General features: G+C 47.8%; 1 protein-coding gene across 2 annotated transcripts in view; it reads left to right on the top strand.

Annotated features, from left to right (window-relative positions):
- Window positions 1-3,827: 3,827 nt before the first annotated feature.
- The window catches only part of PTPRG (protein tyrosine phosphatase receptor type G), a 738,734-nt gene continuing 720,130 nt past the window's right edge, over window positions 3,828-22,431 (top strand). Inside the window, exon 1 of one of the 2 annotated variants that reach the window (XM_060161434.1) lies at window positions 3,828-4,596. In XM_060161434.1, coding sequence (XP_060017417.1) covers window positions 4,512-4,596 — 85 coding nt within the window. In that variant the 5' untranslated portion in view covers window positions 3,828-4,511. The remainder of the gene's footprint in view (window positions 4,597-22,431) is intronic. The other variant, XM_060161435.1, reaches the window with a different exon arrangement.

Genomic DNA, 22,431 nt, shown 5'->3' with positions numbered 1-22,431 from the left:
TAGAAGAAAAGAAATGGAAGCTGAGCAGGTAGAAAAAGATGGATGTTCACTCCTTATTGCTTAAGCTTGTTAAGAAAATAACAGTAATAGTTTATGTTTATCAAATGCTTATTAGGCACCTGGCACTGCTCTAAGTACTTTATTCTTTTTAACTCCTTCTAATCTTCTCAATTTAAGGCTACTGGAGAGTAGCCTAAGAGTAGGTATAGTTATTATTCCCTCTTTACACATGAGGAAACTGAGGCACATAAATGATGAAAAGTCAAGCGGTTAAGTTGCCCAAAGTCAAGCAGATATAAGTATCAGAACCCAAATAGAATGGTTTGGGAGCTATTGCTTTTAACCACCAGTCTATACTCAAGATAGATCACCAGCACTGTGGTAGGCAGAATTCTAAGGTGATACCCAAGATTCCTACCCCTGGTTTATAATCCCCTCTTCTGAGAGTGGGTGAGACCTGTGAACGTAATAGGATAGTCACTCCTTAATTAGGTTACGTCATATGGCAAAAGTGATGGCATCGTCATTCCCAAGACTCCTTCATAGCCAACTGGAGGGCGATTCTCCTGTTGGTTTTAAAGAGGTAAGCTGTTATTTTGTGAGGGGCCCACTTGGCTGGGACCTGAAGGTGGCCTCTAGCCAGAGACTTACTTCTAGCCAACAGCCAGCAAGAAAATAGGGACCTCCAGCCTACAACTACAAAGGGCTAAATTCTTGAAACACAAAAAGACCTGAATTCTGTCAACAATCTGAATGACTTTTGAAGAGGACCCTAGGCTCCAGATGAGAACCCCTGGCCAACATCTTGATTTCAGCCTAGGGCGACCTGGAGCAGAGGACCCGGTTATGCTGTGCCCCAACTTCTGACCTACGGAGCTGTGAGATAATAAACATGTATTGTTTTAAGACACTAAGTCTGGGGATAATTTATTACCCAAACCAGCACCTTCTCTTTGCGGCCTTCTTATTTTCCCATGGGGTTCTCCACACCTTCTGTGGCGCTCCTGTGGCCCTTCACACCGACTGTCCTGGAGCGCTCACCGCATCACGCAGCTCCCACACCACCTGGGGAGTTGTAATCAGCAGGTGAGAGCATTGTCAGGCCCACTGCCTGTCACTTTGTGCCACTGACACTTGGTAGAGTGTCTGGTGTGCATGAGCTATTCTGTAACTGGTTGTAGAATGAATGAAAAGCCATCCCATGTGGTACGCCTATAACATTCTACTTTATTATGGGAACTAATGGGGCCTGGGTTGTCGGAGGGTGCTTCCAAGAGCAGTTCCTGGTATACTTCAGCCTAGGGCCCCAGGATAGTCACCAGCCCAGACCTAATTTAATGTTAATTTTTAATGTGGGGCCTCCGAGGGTAGTGATAATTCTGTCTCCAAACCCATTTGAGGTCTCTCCATCCCACATTTTAGTGTCTTCTCAAACCATCATTTCTTTGCCTTTTCACATCTGTGGAGGCAGACAGACCTGAGAATCTCAGCTCTGCTACTCACTAGCTAGGGGTCCATTATTTTACTCCTCTGAGTATGTTTCCTTGTCTATAAAAGGGCAAAATAATTCTTACTGCTGGCAGAACTGTTGTAAGGATTCTGAGAGTGTATCCTGTACTTTGGAAGGTAAGCTCCATACAGGTCACAGGCCTGCCCTTTTTGTTCATGGCTGTGTTCCCAGTCGCCCCCTCCCTCCCTCAATAAGTGCTCAATAAATTTATGGAATGAACAGCGTAGAGAAAGAATTTAGCACAATACCTGGTAGGTAGTAAGCATCCCACAAATGGCAGTTTTTATTACGTTATTTTGCAAAGGAGGAAACTCACCTGCGGATGTCTATCCAGGTGTTCTGTCCTGATTCAAATCCCACAGATCTCTCCATTTTATCACGCAATTTTTTTTTTTTTTTTTTTTTTTTTTTTTTTTTTTTTGCGGTACGCGGGCCTCTCTCTGTCGTGGCCTCTCCCGTTGCGGAGCACAGGCTCCTGACGCGCAGGCTCAGCGGCCATGGCTCACGGGGTCAGCCGCTCCGAGGCATGTGGGATCTTCCCGGACCGGGGCACGAACCCGTGTCCCCTGCATCGGCAGGTGGACTCTCAACCGCTGCGCCACCAGGGAAGCCCTATCACGCAATTTTTAATGAGGTAATCATACACGCAGGGGTCATAAGAACGTCTCTCAAAGCTCCCACTGACCAATGGACAACCCTTAAATACAACACTCCCAAGAAAACTGACCCTCTCCCAGCATTTATGGGGGAGTCAGGATTCCAACAAAACCAGGAAGGCCCAAATCCCAAAGCAAATAAACTAGACTCATTCCCCACCCTGGGGGAGGGTGTTCACCCCCGTTTTGCTAAAGATAGAGCGCCGGCCCTCCCAGGGAACTTCCTGGCTTTTATTAGTTCGTAATCCCAAATGTAACTTTTCAAAGATTTTTCTTTTGGACGTGTGGGTGTGAAAGTGCTTCCCTAATCACATCTTGCGGGAGGATCTGGAACATCTGTATATTATTTGAAAACCTTGCATCCGGTTCGGATGTTTGGGTGGGTGGGAGACCCTGCGTGGTGGGATGAAACAGCAGGGGCACGTTAAAAACAAGTCAAGATGGCTTTTAAACAGACGCAGAAAAATTAGGCAAAAATTACAAATGGCTAATCACCTTGGCTCAATTACACGTTTAATCAATAGCCCTCATCCCCCCACTTTTAGCACGGCGTAAGGGGGAAAAATAGGGCGCTAAAAAAGTCTAAGCGATAAAGATCTTTCTCACCAAGAGCCTAGGGACAAAACTCATTACAGATAAGCCCAGTCCTCCATTTCCCCCGGACGCCTCTCCACGATTGCTAAAGTGGTTGCCGCTCCCCGGGGTAGCTGCCAGGAAATCGGTCCTGCCCCGCGGCGCAGCTTTCACCCAGCCAGGGGTAAGAGGCGCACTTCCTGCACCCTCCCCACCAGCAGGCTGTGGTGCGGGAACCTTCCCTCCTCCCGTGGAGCGGCGAGTTGGGAAAACTCCGCCACTGATCTACCGTGGCGCGGGGAAATGGTGTGTGGGACTCGAAAGGGCTGGTTTTTGCAAGCCTAGGATAGATATTTCTCCCCTCCCCCACCTCTCCCTGGCCGGGAACAAGACCAAAGGAAGCCCAAGAAGAAAAAAAAAGAAAGAAAGAAATTAAACCCCAACGCGGAGCCCGAGTGCGAAGGCCGCTTGGCTTTGTTTCCAGGCGGGGGCATTCGCCGGGTTGGGGGCGCGAGCATGGAGTGAACAGGGGGCGGGCAGGAAGCGCCCCACCGCGGTGCTGCCAGGGCGAAGAAACCCAACATGAAACCTCCTTGCCCTGTAAAGGCAGCAGGCCGCCCCAACCTCTCCTCAAACCGGAGACTGGGCCCCCCCAAGTCTCGGATACGCGAGCAACGCAGAGGGGGCGGGGGAAACCTCGCCAAGCCCGCTCGCAGCGCGGCGTCTTTAAGAACTCGCAGGACGGGAATCTGGGAGAGACTCGCCGGTCCCAAAGGCAGTCGCTCTCCTCCTCCTCTCCGAGACCCGTCCAGAGCGGCCCCTAGCCCCGAAACTGCCCCAGACGACACTGCAGCACCCGGGGCTGTGGGCGGGGAGAACCGGGTTGTAAGACGCCTGCGAGCTGGGAGCCGAGTGCGGCTGCTTTAAGAGCACGGGGCGCGCGCACCCGCCGCCGGCAGCCCGGCTGCGCGCCCCGGGTCGCGCGCCGCCGCCACCGCCGCCGCGCGCCCCTTGCTCGCTCGCTCGCCGGCTTTAAAGTCTCTGCCAGGATCCATGCTCACATGTTACTTCCTGTATGGAGGCATGGCTAGTTTCCAGCCCCGCGCTCCCCGATCCTCCCCAGCTCGCGCCAGAGCCACAACTTTCAGGAGCATGGACTGAAGGCGCCCTCGCCCCAGCGTCCCTCTGAGATCCTTTGTGTTTCCCTCGGTTTCCTCTGGCTGTTTCTATTTTGGGGGGCTCTTCGCTCCCCCCGCCTTTACCCGCCCCTTCCCCGCTCGCAAACATGCCTTCTTCCTTCCCCGGGCCCTGGAAGGAGCTGCCTGCCTGAAGCCCGGAGACGCAGCGCCGCGCTCAGCCCCGCCGCCGCCCGCCGGCTCTCGGGCTGCGCTGCCGACTCAAGTTGGGGATCCTCGGCTGCTCGCCGCCGCCGCCTGCGGTCCCTGCCTACCCCGGGCCCCAGGCATCACTGCCGCCCGCCGACTCCTCGCCCTGCCCGCTCGGCTCGCTCCTTTTTGAACGGAAAGCAGCCCTTCTCCGCCGAGGATCGTCCCCAGCGTGGCTCCGCGTTCTCGGTCACTTTTTGAGATTTTCCGGGGGGCGCTCGGCGGCTTCCCGGATTCCAGGGGGACTCGGTCCGCTGAGCGCGGGGGCCCAGTAGAGCGGACTAGCAAGGGAAGAGCCCGGGCTTAGCGAAGGCTTACACCGAGGCAAGAACTTATTCAACAAGTTTACCCCCCCTGCTTTCTTCTTTTCGATGTGCGTTTTCGGACATGCGGAGGTTACTGGAACCGTGTTGGTGGATTTTGTTCCTGAAAATCACCAGTTCCGTGCTCCATTATGTCGTGTGCTTCCCCGGTGAGTGCCGGCCGCCGAGGGGACGCGGCCCTGGGCAGCGCGCGCGGGGGATGCGGAGTTGCCGCCGGGGCATGGAGCTCTGGTGCCCGTCCCGGAGACCCCGGAGAGGGTGGAGGAGGGTCGACGCCCGCGGAGGAGAGAGGGAGCCGCTCCGCTGGTTCTGGCGGCGTAATTAGGGAGGCTGGTGGTTGGGCACGGTGGAAGCAGGGGCTGGCCGGGGAGGGGGACAGGGGCCGCAGGAGTCTGTCTCTCGCTCGGGTTTAGGGGGCCCGGGGGAGTCGGAGTCAGGAGAAAAGACTCGTTCTGTTGACCCGCCACTGTTCGGGAGAGCTAGCGCTCTGGGACTGTTGGGGAGATTGGGGCCATGGGGAGTATGTCTCTGTGGGTTTGGGGGGCCCAGGGTGCGTCCCTCGCTCAGGCGAGGGTTGAAGGGGCTCAGAAGGGGGGGACTTGATTTGCTGCTCCCCGACTCTTTGGAGAGGCTGGTGTTCGGGGAATGGAAGCTGGAGGCTGGCCGTGGCGGACTGGGGATGTTGGAAGCAGCCTGCGTTCTGGTCTCGGGGGTCAGGGACGACCCTGGCTCGGGGCGGGGGCACGGGCTGAGCTTCGGTGCCGGCGCGATGGAGCCTTCCTGGGCGCGGGGGCCTGGGAGCGGTGGGAGGGCAGGGAGCAGGCGGTTTAGGGAGATTCGTGGCTCCCCCAGCCCGGGCCCGCGGCCCCTTTATCCCCCAACTCTGCTTGGCTGGGCTGCTCGGGTCTGGGCGCGGGGGGGGGGCGGGCGGGTCGGCAACTGAATTGCTGTTCGTGCCGGGGCGGATTTTTTTCCGTCTCGCGCCTTGCCTACCTTCATCTTTACCCTTTTGCAGGCTGTTCGCGGCTGGCAGACCCAGACCCGCTCTTTTCTGGTCGGGTTAAGACAGGAAAAGTATTGGTCATTGATGAAGATAATAAATCACCGCACGTAGCGGTGTGCGGCTCGGCGACCCTCCACTTCCAGCCCTCCACCGGCCGACCCCCCCACCTCCTCTTTCCACTAGGGGAGGGCAGAAGCCAGCTGTCTCCCTCTTTCCTCTTGTAGCCTCCCCTTTCCCCCCAGGCTGCAGCCCTGAGCTCCCTTCGGTCTGTCCAGCCCCCTCCCCCAGGTGGAGGCCTTGTCCTGTGCCCTTAGTCGGGGAAGGGGTGGGAAGAAGGGAGCGATTCGTTTTTCATCCTTTGCTCTCCTAAGGACAGGGAACACCCCCCCCCCCCCCGCTTTTCTGCCTTCTCATCCACCAGCTCCTGGATATTCGGAGGAGGGTGTTATCCAGAAAAAAGGAACCTGCCTCCCGATGTTTCAGCTCCCCCTTGTCATAACCGCCTGTCCCCGGGTGGCCCGAGCGCACGGTTTTGGTGCACCGCCTCCCCCACCTCCGTCGTGCGCCCTGGATGAGGTCGCGGGCGCTCTTGCTGCCCTCGGGGACTGGCAGCGAGTTTCCCCTTTGCAGGCACGGGGGTGGCCTCGAGGGGCAGAGAAGCAAAGCACTGTTTTTTCTTCGGGCACCTCGCATTTCCCTTTGGGCATTCTCCTGTCCCCGGAACCGCACGGAACTCCGGCCACAGCCCAGAACCCCAGCTCGGATGCCGAGCGAGGACGTGCGTTCACACTCACCCGAGGCCTGGGGTTTGCTCACCAGGGTCCTGCCTCCACTGGGACCCGGGGGCGGTGTGGACGTTTACCCTTCAACATCCCCCCTGCTTCCCCAATGCTCAGTATTTGTGTTAATCATTGAGCTTCCTAGACTTTTTTCTGTGTCGTGGACTTGCCGTCTGAGTTGGGCTCAGGTGCACACTGGGGTTGAACTTCTTAAGGGTCACGTTTTAATGGGGGTGAGTGGGAGGCAGCAGGGGAGCAGCCTTGCGAAATACGGGGAATTTCTAATTCCACTTCTGGCCTTCTCCTTACACTTGGGTGTGCAGTCAGTGGGCCAAGCCGCGATTTCTTTTTTCTGATGTCTGAGGAAGCCTTGAAATCCAAAATGGGACCACCAGTGATGCCGCCTGCGTCGGGCTGGGACAGTTTTCGTCTTCCACATTTTCTGTGCGTGCTCACGCTACGAGGTAAATAAATAGCCCATTCCGTGGTTCGGGAGCCGTAGGGTGTCGGAAAGGGAAGGGGCAGTAGTGCGAGGCGCGGGGAAGGAGGGCTGTGGTTTGGGAAAGTGCGCCCGGAGAGGGTACAGCAGCAGCCTTTGCAACCAAAGTTAAAATGTCAAGAGCCGTAGACGTCTGCTTTCCATTTTCCAAAACTGCTGCGATGCTGCTGGACCTCAGGGGGCGCCCCCGAGCCACTCGTCAGGCTCCCGCCACCTCCACCCGCCTAGGTGCCGTGGGGCCGCGGTGGGATGAGGCTGGGGCTGGAGGCTGGGCCGCTGCAGATGCGCCTGGGAGCGGAGAGGCGGCCTCAGCTCCACCCTGGTGCTCCTGGGCGGCTCTCAACCGGTGGGGACCCGAGTTCTCTTTGGGACGCCCCTTCTTGCCAGGCCTGACCTGAGAAGGCTTTACCTGCTTGACACGAGGGATAAAGATGATTCTGGTGTTGGATTAGGGTCCTCCTTGTGACATCTTCACCAAAATCCCTTGTTGGTTATTTTGTTTGTTTCCTCTCAGAATTGTGCGAACTTTTCTGATACATTTGTTCTCAGCTCCTGTGAAAGATAGAGGGTAACTTTAATTTGGGAGGGTTTTGGAAACATTGCCCTGGCCTGAGTCTTTCCCCAGAGGATGGGAAGCAGTGGCTTTTAGTCTCTCAACGGCAGTATGGCAGGTGTGGGACCCGTGTCGCCATTAATGTTTCAACTGATGTTTCCATTTTCCAGAGCACAAGTGTTATCAACATGATGTAGTGCATAGGACGTTGTTTTCTGACATCTAAAAAAAATACTCTATTATGGAAAAACTTACGAAAATGGAAAAATATAATGGGACCCTGTGAACCCCCTACTCAGCTGTAACAGTTACAACTCAATTTTCCCTCTTCCTTTACCCACCCCATCCTCCCCAACACCTCATTATTTTAAAGCAAATCTTACACACAGTTCATTTAAGCATTTGGTGTATATATCTCCATTGAGAATTTAAGTGCCTCCAACAGCAAATAAATTATGTTATTTGGAAGGGTTAACATTTTACATTTTTAAGCTATTCAGTGGAAACTTAATTTTTTTTTTTTAATTGACTTCTCTTTCTGCCCTCAGAGTTGAAACCCTTCTCTTTGATTCTGATATGTTTTGTACAGTAATTACATTACATCTAGGAGGCTGATGTTGGAAACATTTCAGATGGGTAAGCTCTGCTGTGTACCTTGGATGTGTCAGAATCAGAGGATCCATGATTGATGTCCTGCGAATCTCCCTCTGAGCTGTCTCTTGGTGTATTTGCATGTACATGCTTTAGTCCTGGTGGACAGCCTCTATGGACTTATTAGAAAAATGCAAAAGTAACATTTGTAAGTCAGCAGTCTTACTCTTCAGGGATGGGGTGAGAAACCATGCCCCCCCGCCACAGCCCCTTCCCCGAAGTGTCTTATTTGAAAATGGAGGATCTTTATCCAGTCTTGAAACTTGGTTCCCTCTAATGCAGTCATGGAATAAAATTTTCGATGTTTCCTTCTAAACAGTGCTCATATTACAGAGTTGATGAAGAATATTAGTACAAATAGGCATGACAGGACCTTTTGGAAGTAGGGAAGTTGCTGTTGCCACAGGCAGAATGGCTATTGGAAAGGTTGGCTGAAATGAGAAAAAGAACTAAACAGTTGTGAAGCTCTGGGCATCTCCCCTTAATTATGGACCCGTTTTCACAGGATAAAAGATAACATTGTTTAAATGAGGCAGTATGGGGAATGCTGATGATTTAACACAGCAAAATAAAACAAAAACCCTTTCTGATGCATCTTTCTATTCTGAAAAACTCCCAAGTTACTGTAGTATAATCAGTTACATATCACTGCACTAATTGAAATGAACTTTCTTGCTTTTTATGAAAGAGCATTTAAAATGCCCCAGAACAATTATTATTATCCCCTTCTACTTCCTTACCCCTCCCTCATTTTCCTGGAAACTTCTTGACCAAAAGGACAGCCTGGACACATTAGCCATACCTAGGTGAGGAAAGCAATTAAGTGTTGCTGGTGCTTTGTTGCTTTACCTCTTTCCTTTTATGGTGAAAGTTTTTTTTTTTTTTTTTTTAAATCTGAATATACCTTCAGCAATGTCATTCCTAAGCAGGATAAAGTTGTAACATAGGTGTGCATTCTGAGTTGCAAGAATGAAGAAAAGTTGTGATTAACACTTTAATTCTAGGGCATATCTTTCATGTAGTCACATTTCATAAATCAGACTTTATGGGAGAAAGTCAAAGCATCTGAAGTTATCTCAAAAGTGATAAAAGTGCTTGAATCCCCCAGTAAGCTCTTGGTGGGCTTTGGTTATAGGTTGACCATTATCAGGTGAGGGGTGGTAATGAGTGAAGCTGCGTTTTTGGCTGGCTGTGTAAAGAATAAAAGGTCTGTGTATCTAACAATATAAAGGAAGCCAAGGAGATGTGCCCTGCCTCCACATTTAGTTCTCCGTCTGAGCTTGATCTGGGCAAAGCTGGTAGCTACTGAGGGAGGGGCTCAGGAAAGTGAGAATGTTCTTCTGAGAATAGCCTGCCCCCAACAGGCGGTGAGAGCTGCTTGTGCAATTCCCTGGGCCGTTGCTGAACTTGAACCAGAATGAGGTTACCTTGGTACGCATTAGGCCCTCAGTAAGTATTCCCAAATGATTAAACGATCCCATACCTTTGTTTGCCTGTCTGAGAAATGGAAGTGACCATCTTGCTTGTAAAAGACCCAATTCCAGAACTATGGCAGTGTTGTGTGCACTCACAAGAGCAAATGCCCACCTGTAAAAAAAGTTCTCTGTTAATGACTTTGCTTTGACTTTTTTTTTTTTTTTCTCGGTACGCGGGCCTCTCACTGTTGTGGCCTCTCCCGTTGCAGAGCACAGGCTCCGGATGCGCAGGCTCAGCGGCCATGGCTCACGGGCCCAGCTGCTCCGCGGCACGCGGGATCCTCCCAGACCGGGACACGAACCCGTGTCCCCTGCATCGGCAGGCGGGCTCTCAAACCACTGCGCCACCAGGGAAGCCCCTGACTTTTTATTTTTTATTTATTTACGTGGAGTTCTAACCAAAAAAATCACTCCAAAAATGATGCATGTTTTTAAATACCATTGACCTCTCCTTGCTTTTTTCCTACAATTCCTTTTTGTCTCAAATTTTCAAGACAAAGAAATTGTTAATGTCTCTTAAAAAAAAAGATTGGAAGTAATGTAGGTGAATTTCATTTTCAGAAAAGCCTGTGATGATTGAAATATATAACATAAGTTTGTGGGTTTTTCCTGTTATGAGAAGGACTGTGAGGTTTATCAGCGATGGCTGTGCAAGATCGCTTGAGGTAGCTAGAGGGCTTCATGAGCAGTTGTCTCCTTCTATAGGGACACCTATAATTGGAGGGGCCATTTCATCTGGTATGACTTGTAGCAAAATGTTTGGTGTTTTGACAGAAAAAATATATGATCTTTGTGAGTTGGCTTGCCAGGCCTATGCAGTCTTAAAATTTTTATGACTACAGCACTTGATATGATGATTAAAAAAAAAAAAACATTGTAAAAAGTGCTCTTAGGGCTGGGTCGGGGAATGTCAGTCAGCTAACCAGGTTCCAGGTGTGCCCGGTTTCTCTTTTCGGAGCCCCCTTAACTGAATTGGGTGGTGTTCCTGCTGCTTTTGGGGTGGAGGATGGAAGGCAACTTCTCCACTGAAGGAGAATCACTGTACTATTTTATCTGCATATGAAAAGGAGAGATCTTTTAGGAGCCTAGAACTTGTTAATACTTTTTATTTCCTTTCTGAGTCAGGTAGCTGTGGGAAGTTGTTTAAAATATATCGGAATATCATTTCGAGCCAATCGGCCTCTGCCATTACTAGCTGTGCTGCTTTAGACAAGTTACTTAACTTCTCTGTGCCTCACTTTTTTGCCCTCTCTTTCTCTTCAAAATGGCATAGTGATAGGACCCTGACTCCTAAGGTCTTTGTGAGGCTTGAATGAGAATGCATGCTAAAGGACTTAGCACAGTGCGTGGTAAATAGTAAGTGCTCAATAAATTAACCATTTCTTGTGTGTGTTAAAGAGATTTGGGTAGGAGTATAGAGAAAGAAGAAAATTGAACTGAAAAAGACAATTATATGTAAAAACAAAAACATTTTGAAAAAATTTGTATAAACTTGCATGATGATTTTTGTGCCTGGATTTGCTCTTGAGGGCGAGGGAGGCTGGCATGAGGGCATCCCATGTATAATTAGTAAAATGGTTACATTTTGAGGTTTAAAGAAATGAGAAAGCCTCCATGAAGTCTGAGATAACCTCCTTGCTCACATTGCAAAGGAGGCTCCTCTTTCCCTGCTTAAAAAGCGATAAATGTTTTCTGCAGGCTTAAAATGTACCATGCAAGATCCCTGTGTGGTGTTATCCTCTGTAGAAAGAGCTGCTTGGTCCTGCACCCTGGAATGCCCATCCCCCTTGTAAGGCCTACTGTGCTGTGTGGTAACCAAGGAGAATGGGTCTACCTTTGACTGTCATTTCCGGGTTTTAATTGTGTGCCACTAATGGGAAGCAAACAGTAGTCTTTGGGTGTTGCTTTTATTTTGTACTTGCGTGACACTTGAACACACGTATGCCCTTGTCTCCATGTCTTCATGGATTCAGACCTGCAGAGTATACAAGAGAGAACCACACACTGTGCGTGCAAAGCTCCTGCCCTCTAATCAGTTTTTTTGCAGACTGAAATCAGCGTGATGGTTTTTTGACCAAACAACAAAATATGATTTTAAACTACTCGACTTAGCTATTTTGGGGATGTAGCAAAGTGACACAGTTGGCTGCCGAAATCTAGCAACTAAAAAAGAAGCAATGAAAGCATAGTTCATGGAATATGTAACACTTCCATGTAAGAAAATAGGACAACTGCTCTTATTTTTGGGTCTGTGATACTATTTTCTTAACAAGGAGAGGGAAGCAGGTTGTCAGTTGATACTGCAGTGGGTATACTTTTGAGGAATTCATATGAGGTATTAGATGAATCCAAGAGGTGTTTGAATTCTGACACCACTGCAGCCACATGAATTCCACAGTGCACTTAAATCAGATAAACTCATCAGTTCGGAATAATTTGGCTACGAGACACAGCCATTAGCCATTTATCAGACATAAAAGCATAGTCCAGATTAGTGAGGAAATGTCATTGACTTTTCAAGAGTCAAGTTAGTCACGAATCATCAGTAGGATTCATTTACAACGCGATGGTTATTTATAAAAAGTGAGTTCTGTTCGTTTTTTAAAATATATCATTTTTCCTAAAGTGTTTGAATTCAGTGAGTGTGGAGGTTAAGAGCCATAGTCTTGGCCTTGGCTATGTCACTGGGTAGCTGTCATGTCACTATGTCACTGGGCAAATTCCTCAACATCCTGTGGAAGTGGGGTTGGATGGTAGTGGGGGTCTGGGAGACCTCAGAGGTCCAGGATGAAATTCTTGATCTGTTGTAGCAGTGTTATGTTGAGCAAACGGGCCTCATTTTTTGAATCTCTAAAATGGGAACAATGGCTATAACAGCCCATACTCACCAAGCACTTGCCATGATCTAGCTGCTGTGTCTGAGCTTCTTATATGCCTTTAATCCTCTCTGGAAGAAACCGTGAGTATCCTTACTTTAGGATGAGGATGAGGAAACTAAACGCAAAAGGAGGTTGTCACTTGTTCAAGGTCACCTTTGTTGGGGGGGGTACGTAAAATATGTCTCTCTAGTTGTCTCTTAGAATTATTTTGAGTCAGGGACTTCCCTGGTGGTGCAGTGGTTAAGAATCTGCCTGCCAGTGCGGGGGACACAGGTTCGATCCCTGGTCTGGGAAGATCCCACATTCCGAGGAGCAGCTAAGTCCGTGCACCACAACTACTGAGCCTGCGCTCTAGAGCCTGCGAGCCACAACTACTCTGAGCCCGCGTGCCTAGAGCCCGTGCTCCGCAACAAGAGAAGCCACCGCAGTGAGAAGCCCGTGCACCGCAACAAAGAGTAGTCCCCGCTCGCCGGGAAGGCCCGCGCGAAGCAAGGAAGACCCAACGCGTACAAACATAACTAACTAACTAACTAAATAAATAAATGGAAAAAAAAATTTCGAGTCAGAATGGTTGCTGTTCATTTGGAAGATGTTTTTCCTAATTGCACAGGAAGGCCCAGACAGACCCAGCCGTTTGTATTTGACACTGCTATTCCCGTATAAGCAAGTACCATAAACACTGGGTGAAATAAAGGTGTTTTCCTGTATTTGCTACAATTAAGTAAGGAAGTAAGGCAATTACTACAGGATTTTATTTGGTTACATTGAAGAGATGACCTTTCTGCCAATTAGTTTAGTTTCTGAATAAGCTGATGATAACTGAATAGAGTGAGTTTGCTGGTGGTGAGTTTTTCTGAATCCTCTTCAAAAAGATCTAAATTGATTTAGTTTATAATTTGAGAACTTTCGTTTGGGGCGTTGAATATGATGGTTATGTTATAATAATGGGGTATTATTATCATCCCATGTATCATTTGAGTGTGGCCTGCAGGCTCTGAATTACGACTTCAGGAAAATGTCTAAGAGAGTTGTGCTTGGCACGAGATGGTTTTGGGTTTTGGATTTTTTCTCTGGAGTTTAGAACTAGCTATGGAAGCCCGCCAAGCCAGCTGTGGGATCGGGGCAAGACCCTCAGTTTCTTTGGGGTTGTTTTCCTCACCCTTAACTAAATGGCTTCTAAAATTCTTCTGGAATTTTTAGGGATTGTTGATTACACACTGGGTGGTTTGGGAGGTTGTGGCCTTTCTGCAATACACAACTCAGATTCCCAGTCCTTATTATAATGTGATTTGTGAGGGGTCCTTCCGGTTAGCTTTACTCTGAGAGTTTGCTTTTTAAGGTGTTAAGAACCCTTTGATTATTTCTCAAACCCTGATGCACAATATCCCGGGCGAGTTAGCAAACAAGGTAGTGAGTGGATCTTGGTTAATGAAATGCCTGTAAGCTATATATTTTTTTAAAACAGGAAACCTGATTTCTCCTGGAGTCCAGGTTAAAAAAAAGGAAAAAAGGAAGTTTGCTCATGCCAATGAAGTTATGCCTGGATTTTAAAACTATTGAATTTGATTTAGGATTGGGATGGTGGTGGCAGGATTCTTTGTCTAAAAAGAGATCCCCAAGGTAGTTCCTGAGCTTACCCTGGAAAAGAGGAATGGAGAAAGGACAGTCATTCGGGTTATTTGGATCTCTGCAGGGCACCTCTGGCCAGCACGTGCTCTGTTTGGCCATACTGTGTTGAAAAACAGTTGAATTTAAAAAGCGGGGCATTTCTCATTCATGTCATCCACAAGTGTATCCTGAATGCCTGCAGCGAGCCAGGCCCTGGGGAGACAGTGGTGACCAAAACGGATGGAGACTCCTGCCCTCATGGGGGCTTCTCATAAAAGTCTGGGCAACTCCTGGAAAATTGGAAGGTATAGCAACGTAGGGCGTGTGTCTTGCTGGGCAACAACAGTAAGCTGGAATTAAATAGTGGGCGCCCCTTGCGATGGGGCCCTCACCTGGGCTGCAGTGGTTATTTACAATTCTCAGCTGATCTCTGGAGGTGTTTGCCACCTGCATAGGTGATTTCTAGATTTCTACCTGAGGGACAGTTTTTTTTTTCTTTCTCTTTTTCTTTTTTTTGCTGTTGTTTGGGGTTTTGATTGCCTGGATTGCTTGTGTGTATGTGTGTATGTGTGCGCGTGTGCTAGCGCAACCAAGTGCATCACTGGCTGGTGAACTGGCGCCCTTCCTATGGGTCTGAAGTTCACCTCTCCTGTTGTGTTGTTTTTTTGGCTCTGCACATAGCCTGCTGCTTGGATACTTCATAATAATGTGGCAGGTTTACTGCTGATTAAATTGCTGTTGGCTTGTTCAATTTTAAAAAGTTTCTCATTTAAGAACTAGTGCCCTTGGTCACTTTCTTGTCACCAAACTCCCCAAGAAGGGCATGATATATGGGGGGTAAGAGACAGAAGGCCAGTGACCAATACAGTAGAATCTAGTAAATTAATATTGGAGATGTCACCTTAGTGGGTCCCTTGCCAAAGAGCTTAATTTTTTCATATAATCTCCCTGGTCTAATAATTTTTCGCATGTGACACATGTATGGATTTCTAATCTGTGTTGGAAATATCACGTATCTTAATTCATCCAACAACAACATAGAAAAACCTGAACTTTGGATGGAGTGGAGTGTCCAGCTTTTGGTATGGGCATTTGGAAGATTTGAGGAGGCAATCCCTTCACCCTAATTCCAGCACATGTTCTTTAAGTAGTCATTATAATATACGGTACATCTGTGTGAATTGTTTGTGTATGACTCAGAGCCTAATTAGGCTCCATGCCCTTTGAGGGCAAGACCTCAGTCCTTCCACCTGCTGAATCCTCAGTATCTAGGTGGCGGTAGTCATTTTTGAGCACTGAGAGAATGAGCAGCTAATGCTCTCTAGAACACTTACAGGACATTTCCAAGACAGTAATAATATCATTGTATGTGTTTTCCAGAAACGTCACATTGCATCCTCTTAAGAGACATGATATCCAAGGTCAACATCTTTCTTAAGAGAACTCAGAGTTTATATATATTGTCATGGTGTTTGAAGTCCATCTTTAAAAACGGAGAAGCTAAATTTGTACTTTGTATTACTGGTCACCAGGGTATCTATTGCTGAAAATGATATATTCTAATTAGGGGTCAGATGTCTCATGGGGCAGCAGGGTTAGGTTTTGATGGTCACAAACCTTCTTTTTTTCTCTCTTGTGCAATAATTTAGGCTAAATTCTGTGAATCTGGTGTTCATTTGCATCAGAAATGACCTTGGCTGTAGGGTCATCCAGGAGAAGTAGGCGGTCTCACTTCCGCTTTGGTTGTCCTGGTGACAGTGACACCAGGTAGGTAGAGGGCAGCAGAACTTGCCTGAGCTGACTGTAGAGCGTGAAGATGAATGTTGATCTGTTGCCTGGTAATGGCTTTGGGCAGGTTGGTCTAGGAGAAGGGCTTGCCTGAACTGACCATTTGGGCTTGCTTGACAGATATCGGTTCGACCATGTTGTCTAATGCCCTTGGTTAAACAGGTGTTAGCTGTGCATCATGTCAGTCCAAATGTGCTTAGGCATAAGTTAAGTTTTCTAGCGCACATCGCTACTCAGTGCCTGCCCTCTTTTATTCGTCTCCCAGCCAGTTATTCTCCCTTCCAAAACTAGTCATTTTCTCTGCTTACGTGTGTGCAGAGGCCACGTGTGGAGGGTGCGGAAAATCACTTGACAGTTTTAGGCATCAGCCCCTTATTTTCTCAATTGGTCAGTTTGCGCAGAAACTGCTGAAATTATTTTATGTGATAGAGGGTGGGTGACTCTGGCATTAGAGTTCTTTCTGGACCTTTTTAGGATGTGCTTTTTAAAAGAAAAACGTCTCAGTTACTGCAGTGTATTAACTGATGTGATGGACCTGCTGGTTCCTGAGGTTTGTGTCTTCACTCGAGATGCTGAGTCGAGGGAAAATTGATTTCTGGAGAAGCTGGGGGAACTGTAAGCACTCTGACCAGATAAACAAAGCAGTCTGTGGAAATAACTCTCAGATGCCTAGGGACCTTTAACAGGGTTTTGAGGAAATGAGACTTAAGATGGGTGGATTCAGATGAAAGAGGCCAGTGGCAAATGCATGTTTTTGGAATTGCACAGATCTGTCAGTCAGGTTAACTGGCTCAAGTTAGTGAATCTGAGCTTTGTCCTGTACTAACTTGGGTCTGTACCTACTTGACTGTTTTTCTCATCTGTAGAATGGGAGTTTCAATATCCCAGAGTCCTTGCGAACGTGGAATGAGATCCTGTGCGCAAAGCACCAGGAAAGCGTTAGGCGCGTAGGACGGTATAAATGGTACCTGTTTTTAATAGCTGTTGCTTAAGATTTATGAAAGAAGTGCTTGCATAACTATGCCCTCAGTTAACACCATGCAACCCTAAGAAAAGGTGGGAGGGCTGGAACTCCGGGGAGAGCAGAGATCCCACAGTTAATGAAGTAGTGGGATCAGAATTTGAATTTGGCTTTCTGGATGATATCATGTTCCTTCTCTGCTGGCAGAGTAGGTGGTGGATGAATTAAGGCACACGTGACCACTCAGGAACATTGTCTGTTGACGGAGATGTATTAAAAGGTCTATTAGGTTTTAATTTTCCCTAAATACCCCCTGCCTGAAGAAACAGCCTTAGGTTACCCTTGGTATTCTCATTACTGAAATTATCTGTGTGGGTAAGATGTACATGCCTTGCTGTATCTCTCTGTTAATGTGGGACCCTTCACATGCTTTGCATGCGTGCAGATAGAAACATTCAGTGACAGTCTGTAGCATGTGTGTTTGTATTCTTCTTGCCCCTGTGTTTTTTTGCAGTTTTTCTACACAGGGATTGCAGTTGACACATGAGGCCCTTCATCTTTACCCATAGCCATGGCAGACATTGCTAGTTGATCACAGAACTCTTTCCTGCTAAGGCCTGCCCGAACTGGGGTTTAGAATCCTTTGTAAGAGTTGGCCTGGGAGAGGACTTTTATGCCATTCCTGTGCTATACTGAGACATGTCAGTCAACCTGTGAAAATAGCGTTTGGACAGGCATATCCAAGGGGCTTTTATATCCTTGCAAATAGGTTTGCTGCTATACAGGCAATTTTTAAGCCATACAGCTATTTTGAAATTGACCTGAAACAGCAGGTATCAATAGCAAGTACCTGTGCAAAGGCTTCCTGATCCATGAAATTGATTTGGGCTCATACTTGACTCACATTCATTTATTCAGGAGGAAAAACGTCCAGTCTCTTGATGGTGGTTACATCGTGTTCTAATGGGTAAGCTTTACTAATGGAGGTTTAGGGATCTAAACTTAGTTGCTTATTTTTTCATTTCTTCAAAGCCCAGAGGTTTTGCATCAGATGATGGCTCTTTTAGGACTGTTTATATTCCAAAGTGACACCTTTTTGAATTCCTAGCTATTTAAGTAAGTGTTACATATGGGCTTGGTAAACAAGTTTTCAAAACTGTGACTGACTAAATGGGCCCTTTCCCCCTGTTGTTTATACCTGGTAAAGTATCTTGTGTTTACTCTGAATACATTCGTTGTTACCTTTAGGGTAGCTTGTTTCTCAAAATTTGAGCGGTCCTCTGATCAGTATTATGTTTGATAAGGAAATTGGAGAGCAGGGATGAAAGGCAAAAGAAATTCTTTCGTGAAGCTGACATCAGATAAATTTGTGGTGTTGGTAATATACCAAGTACTTGGATGACATCAGGTGAGCCCATATTTGTTTCCTGGGTGTGGATTTCCCCCCTAAAAGTCCCTTCTAATGTTGGGCCTTAGCTAATTTACTGTGAAATATCTGTAGAGCTGTGCTGTCCAGTATGGGAGCCCCCAGCCACATGTGGCCATTGAGCGCTTGACATGTGACTTGTCCAAATTGAGATGTGTTTTCAGTGTAAAATACACACTGGATTTCCAGGACATATGGAATAAGTATGTAAAATATCTCATTAAAATTTTACATTGTCTGCTGAAATGATGTTTTAGATACATAGGGTTAAGTGGACTCTATTAAGAGTAATACCACCTGTTTCTTTTTACTGTTTCATGTGACTGTCATAACATTTAAAGTTATATATGTGGCTCCCATTCGTGGCTTGCACTGTATTTTTATCGGATAGCGTCGGTTTGGGGGCTCCTTCAGACCTTACCTGACCTTTCACAAGAACATTTCATAACTGCAGTCCCCTGTGTGACAGCGATCACGTTTTCCATCCCTGCCCCTTGAAAACACAGGACCAGGAGAGACCCTTGTCATTGATGGAGAGAGTTGCCTTCTGGGAGGCACTGGCCCTAGGAAGCACTGGAGTCTGGGTGATATCTGGATAGAGATCTGTGGCTTTGTTTGCCCGTCTGTGAAACGGGGTAACAGTCCCTGCTCCACGAATTTGTTGAAGGAGTAAATGAGGTAAGTCATGGAAGGCGTTTGGCACAGGCCTGGCAAATAGGAAGCACTTGAAAATAATAACCATTATTGTTTTAGCTCGTGAGTGGGCATTTAGCAGAGCTCCTGGCTTTGATTTCTCCCCATTCTGGTTCCAGTTGGTCATGCCCTGTGGGACCTGTGGAGGGTTGCAAACAGGCCTGCATGCTTTTAAGACACCAGCCTCTGCCGCCTAGGAAATCGAGGACTGCATAGAATACCTTGAGCATTCTGATTGCTCTCTTGCTCAGCAATTCGAAAAGCAGCGGGGACCTTGGAGATCTTCAGAGATTGCCAGTGGCCTGCAGAAATTCCCTGACAAGACTGCTAATGGGCCGTAGCGCCCATGCCCTCCTGCCAGGTGGAAGAGGCCATAGAATCTTTCCTCACACGGTCTCCCAGGCCCGTGTACTTACCCTCCTGGGTATTTGGTTTTATTGCGGCCCAGGTTCCTGTTTCTGGCCAATCTCATACCAGATCCAAGCACTGCACTCTGGGTTATTACCAGGAGGTTGTCCAAGCTTTGCCACAGCTGTGGATTTGTTGAGATGGGTTGGGGGCTTGTCTCTGCGTTAGTATAGTAGAGACGCATCCAAAACGTCTCTAGAGGACGTTTGATTCCTTCCTACAACAGAATGTTAAAATGAAAGGCTCTTCCAAGTAGAGTAGATATTCTGTACTTGCCAACCTGCTGCTGAATTTAGACGTGGAAAATAGGGGGAATGTGAGAGACGTAACACACTTCTATCAGGAAGCTCAGGTCCGCCTACAGGGGTTTCTAGCCAGGGTCCTGTGTGCCGGGGCACGTCTGCAGGCCAAGAACTTGGGCGAGGGTGGCCGCTGCTGCGGAGGGAAGCAGCGAGTTGGCTGGGAAAATCCATCCCTGTTTAATTGTTCTTCAGGTTGTGGATGGGGCTGCTTCCCTCCCAGGGAACGATTGGCAGGGTGGACACATACCCTTTGTTTGGTGCAGCCGATAAGAATCTGGGTTTCAGTTTTAAGTTCTTTTATGAGGGATAAACAAGGATGTTGAAGTCTTCAAGTTAGGGTGTTGAAGGAGTGTCAGTGGGTCCTCAGGCCCCGCCCTGAGCCTGCCTTGGAAACCCAGGGGAGGGGTGATGAGAGCAGCTGTGTGTGCCCACGTGGGAAGGGGAAGAAAAGGAGCTCCCTGAGGACTTTCTCATTCTCTTCGGCAGAGCCAGATTTCAGAGTGACTCTTAAAGGAAAATAGTCCTCCAGACCTTTCTGTCCACACAGAGTTTTAGTATTTCTCTTGAGTTACCAAGGCAAATCCCTTTTTAGGGATGGTGTGATCGCCTGTGTCTGCTGCTACTGACAGCTGCCCCCCCTCCATGTCCTTTCACGAGGTCTGGGAACTTTATTCCTTGGTAGTGTTTCCTGCTCCAAGCCCTGATTTCTACAGGGCTTGTTCACAGATGAACACCTCTGTGCCCAGCCAGTCTGGCAGGGAAGAGGGAGGGTGTCTGGAAATTCTGCTGTTACTCCTTCTGCAGGTGTGTCGCACTGTGGCGTGGCCACTGATGGAGCACCTACTATAGGCGTGGTGGGCCTCTTGCTAGGGGCTGGACACACCTTATCTGAAATTCATCCTTGTGCTTCCCAGGTGAGCACGTGGAAGTTTTGCTTAATTAAGCAACTTACCCAGCATCAGATACTTTTGAAAGTGGTGGACCCAGACTTCTGACTCCAAAGCCATCCATCTTTTACCTAACAACATGGTACTTCTATTCATACATAGATGAATGTGCCGGCTTGGCACATCTTGTGAATTGCACTTACTGGATTGAACTCTGGGTACTTTAAGACTGATAGCCGGGTTCTGAAAAGGGGAAAGTCCAGGTGATTGAAGATTGAAGGCCAAGTTGGACAGATGTCTAAATTCTTTCATACTTGGCCACTGTACGGGATCAAGGCTTTGTATGTGTTCTGACATAAGGTTGATGAAACGCTCGAGTGCATTTTAAACTCAGTAAATGATACGTGTGTTAACAGCAGTAAGGGAAAAAAAGCCTTACTGGGTAAGTGTATTTTCTTCCTGTGGTCAAGAATAAAGTAAAGGGAGTTAAAAGATTATTATTTTCTTTTGGCTGCAGAAACCTTTCGGGAGCTCTTGGTAAGTTACCTTGGGTAACAGGATATAATTATACCTTTCGTCTGTAGAGGGCATGTTTGCAAGGTAGTGTGTGATTTGTACTGGTTTCTGGAGGTTTCCGAGTAGTTACAGAGAAGTAATGTCTTTGATGGAGGGAAAATATTTGTGCTTCCTTCATTGCTGTCTTAGCCCCTGTGCCGGGCAAACCTATGTTCTCGCACTCTGATTTCTCCAAGGCTTCGGGCTTGGTCTGCTCACGTGTTTGTGTCCATGATATTTTGGGCACTGTCTATAGCCAAGGAAGCCATCATGTAGTCGGGGAGGAATTCTTAACTTTTCCTTCTTGGTGGTGGGTACGCTGGAAGGCCGAATAGGCGGACACTGTGAATAATGAACTCGTCTCACTGAGTTCTCTGCCAGTTCTGTCCTAAAGGAGCTGTTATAAATCTGGAGTCGTCAGTTCCCCAGAGAAAGTCGCCAAGGTTTGTTTTCCTTCTTTCTTTCTTGGCACACCTGTTAATTAGTTCCAGACACTAGCTAATCAGACGGCAAGCATGAAAGCTCAGGGGTGAGAAGGAGGGTCACATCAGCTTTGTCTCTATACAACCAAAGCCCTTGTTTTAATAGAAAGGGTTTGCAGCCTCCTTTTTGCTCTGCTCCCTGATTCTGTGTTTGAGTCATTTCTGAGTGCAGGCTGCGCACAGCTGTGGGGCTTTTTGTCGGCTGTGATGTGAGACTTGTGCTTAGCAGTTTGGGAGCATGTGGCCACAAGAATGTGAGAGAGCAGTGAAGAATGCAAAGAGTAAACGAGAGCACCCAGAATTGCTTCTTTATTTTGGTGGTTGCTCTATCCTTATCTTTTTGACCAGGAATGCTGAATATATAATATATTCATGTATATTACAGTATGTCAATGATAAGAATGACAAGGGTAGCAATAGGATTGGGCAAAGTGGTAAGTTTTTTTTAATGCATTATTTCTCATCACCCTGGAATGACTCTGAGATAGATACTCCTTCTCTAGTGGGGCAGAGAGACAGTAAGAGATTGAACCGTTTGGCCAAGACAGCGAACACAGCTAGGGAGTAGCCTAATTTGAACCCAGGGAGCCTTTGCTAATGTTTGACAAGAATGGGATCAGTGTTGAATTTAACCATGTCTTGGGTGAAACCATTGACTTTTGGACTTTACTTTTCCGGTCCATAGATACAGAAATGAAGGCCTGAGCTGTCCAGTGGGACGTTATGTTTTTTTTTTAACTTCAAAAGGTATCCTCGGGCTTCCCTGGTGGCGCAGTGGTTGAGAGTCCGCCTGCCGATGCAGGGGACACGGGTTCGTGCCCCGGTCCGGGAAGATCCCACATGCCGCGGAGCGGCTGCGTTCGTGAGCCATGGCCGCTGAGCCTGTGCGTCCGGAGCCTGTGCTCTGCAAAGGGAGAGGCCGCAACAGTGAGAGGCCCGCGTACCGCAAAAAAAAAAAAAAAGGTATCCTCTTGCATGTTATTGCAAGACAAGTCATGGGTTCAAGTCAAATATTAGTGGAAACTTTACACGTAT

The sequence above is a fragment of the Lagenorhynchus albirostris genome, chromosome 10 (assembly GCF_949774975.1).
Source record: "Lagenorhynchus albirostris chromosome 10, mLagAlb1.1, whole genome shotgun sequence".
NCBI lineage: Eukaryota > Metazoa > Chordata > Mammalia > Artiodactyla > Delphinidae > Lagenorhynchus > Lagenorhynchus albirostris.
Note: the sequence above shows the minus strand (reverse complement) of the source record. Positions and strands in the feature narration are given on the sequence as shown.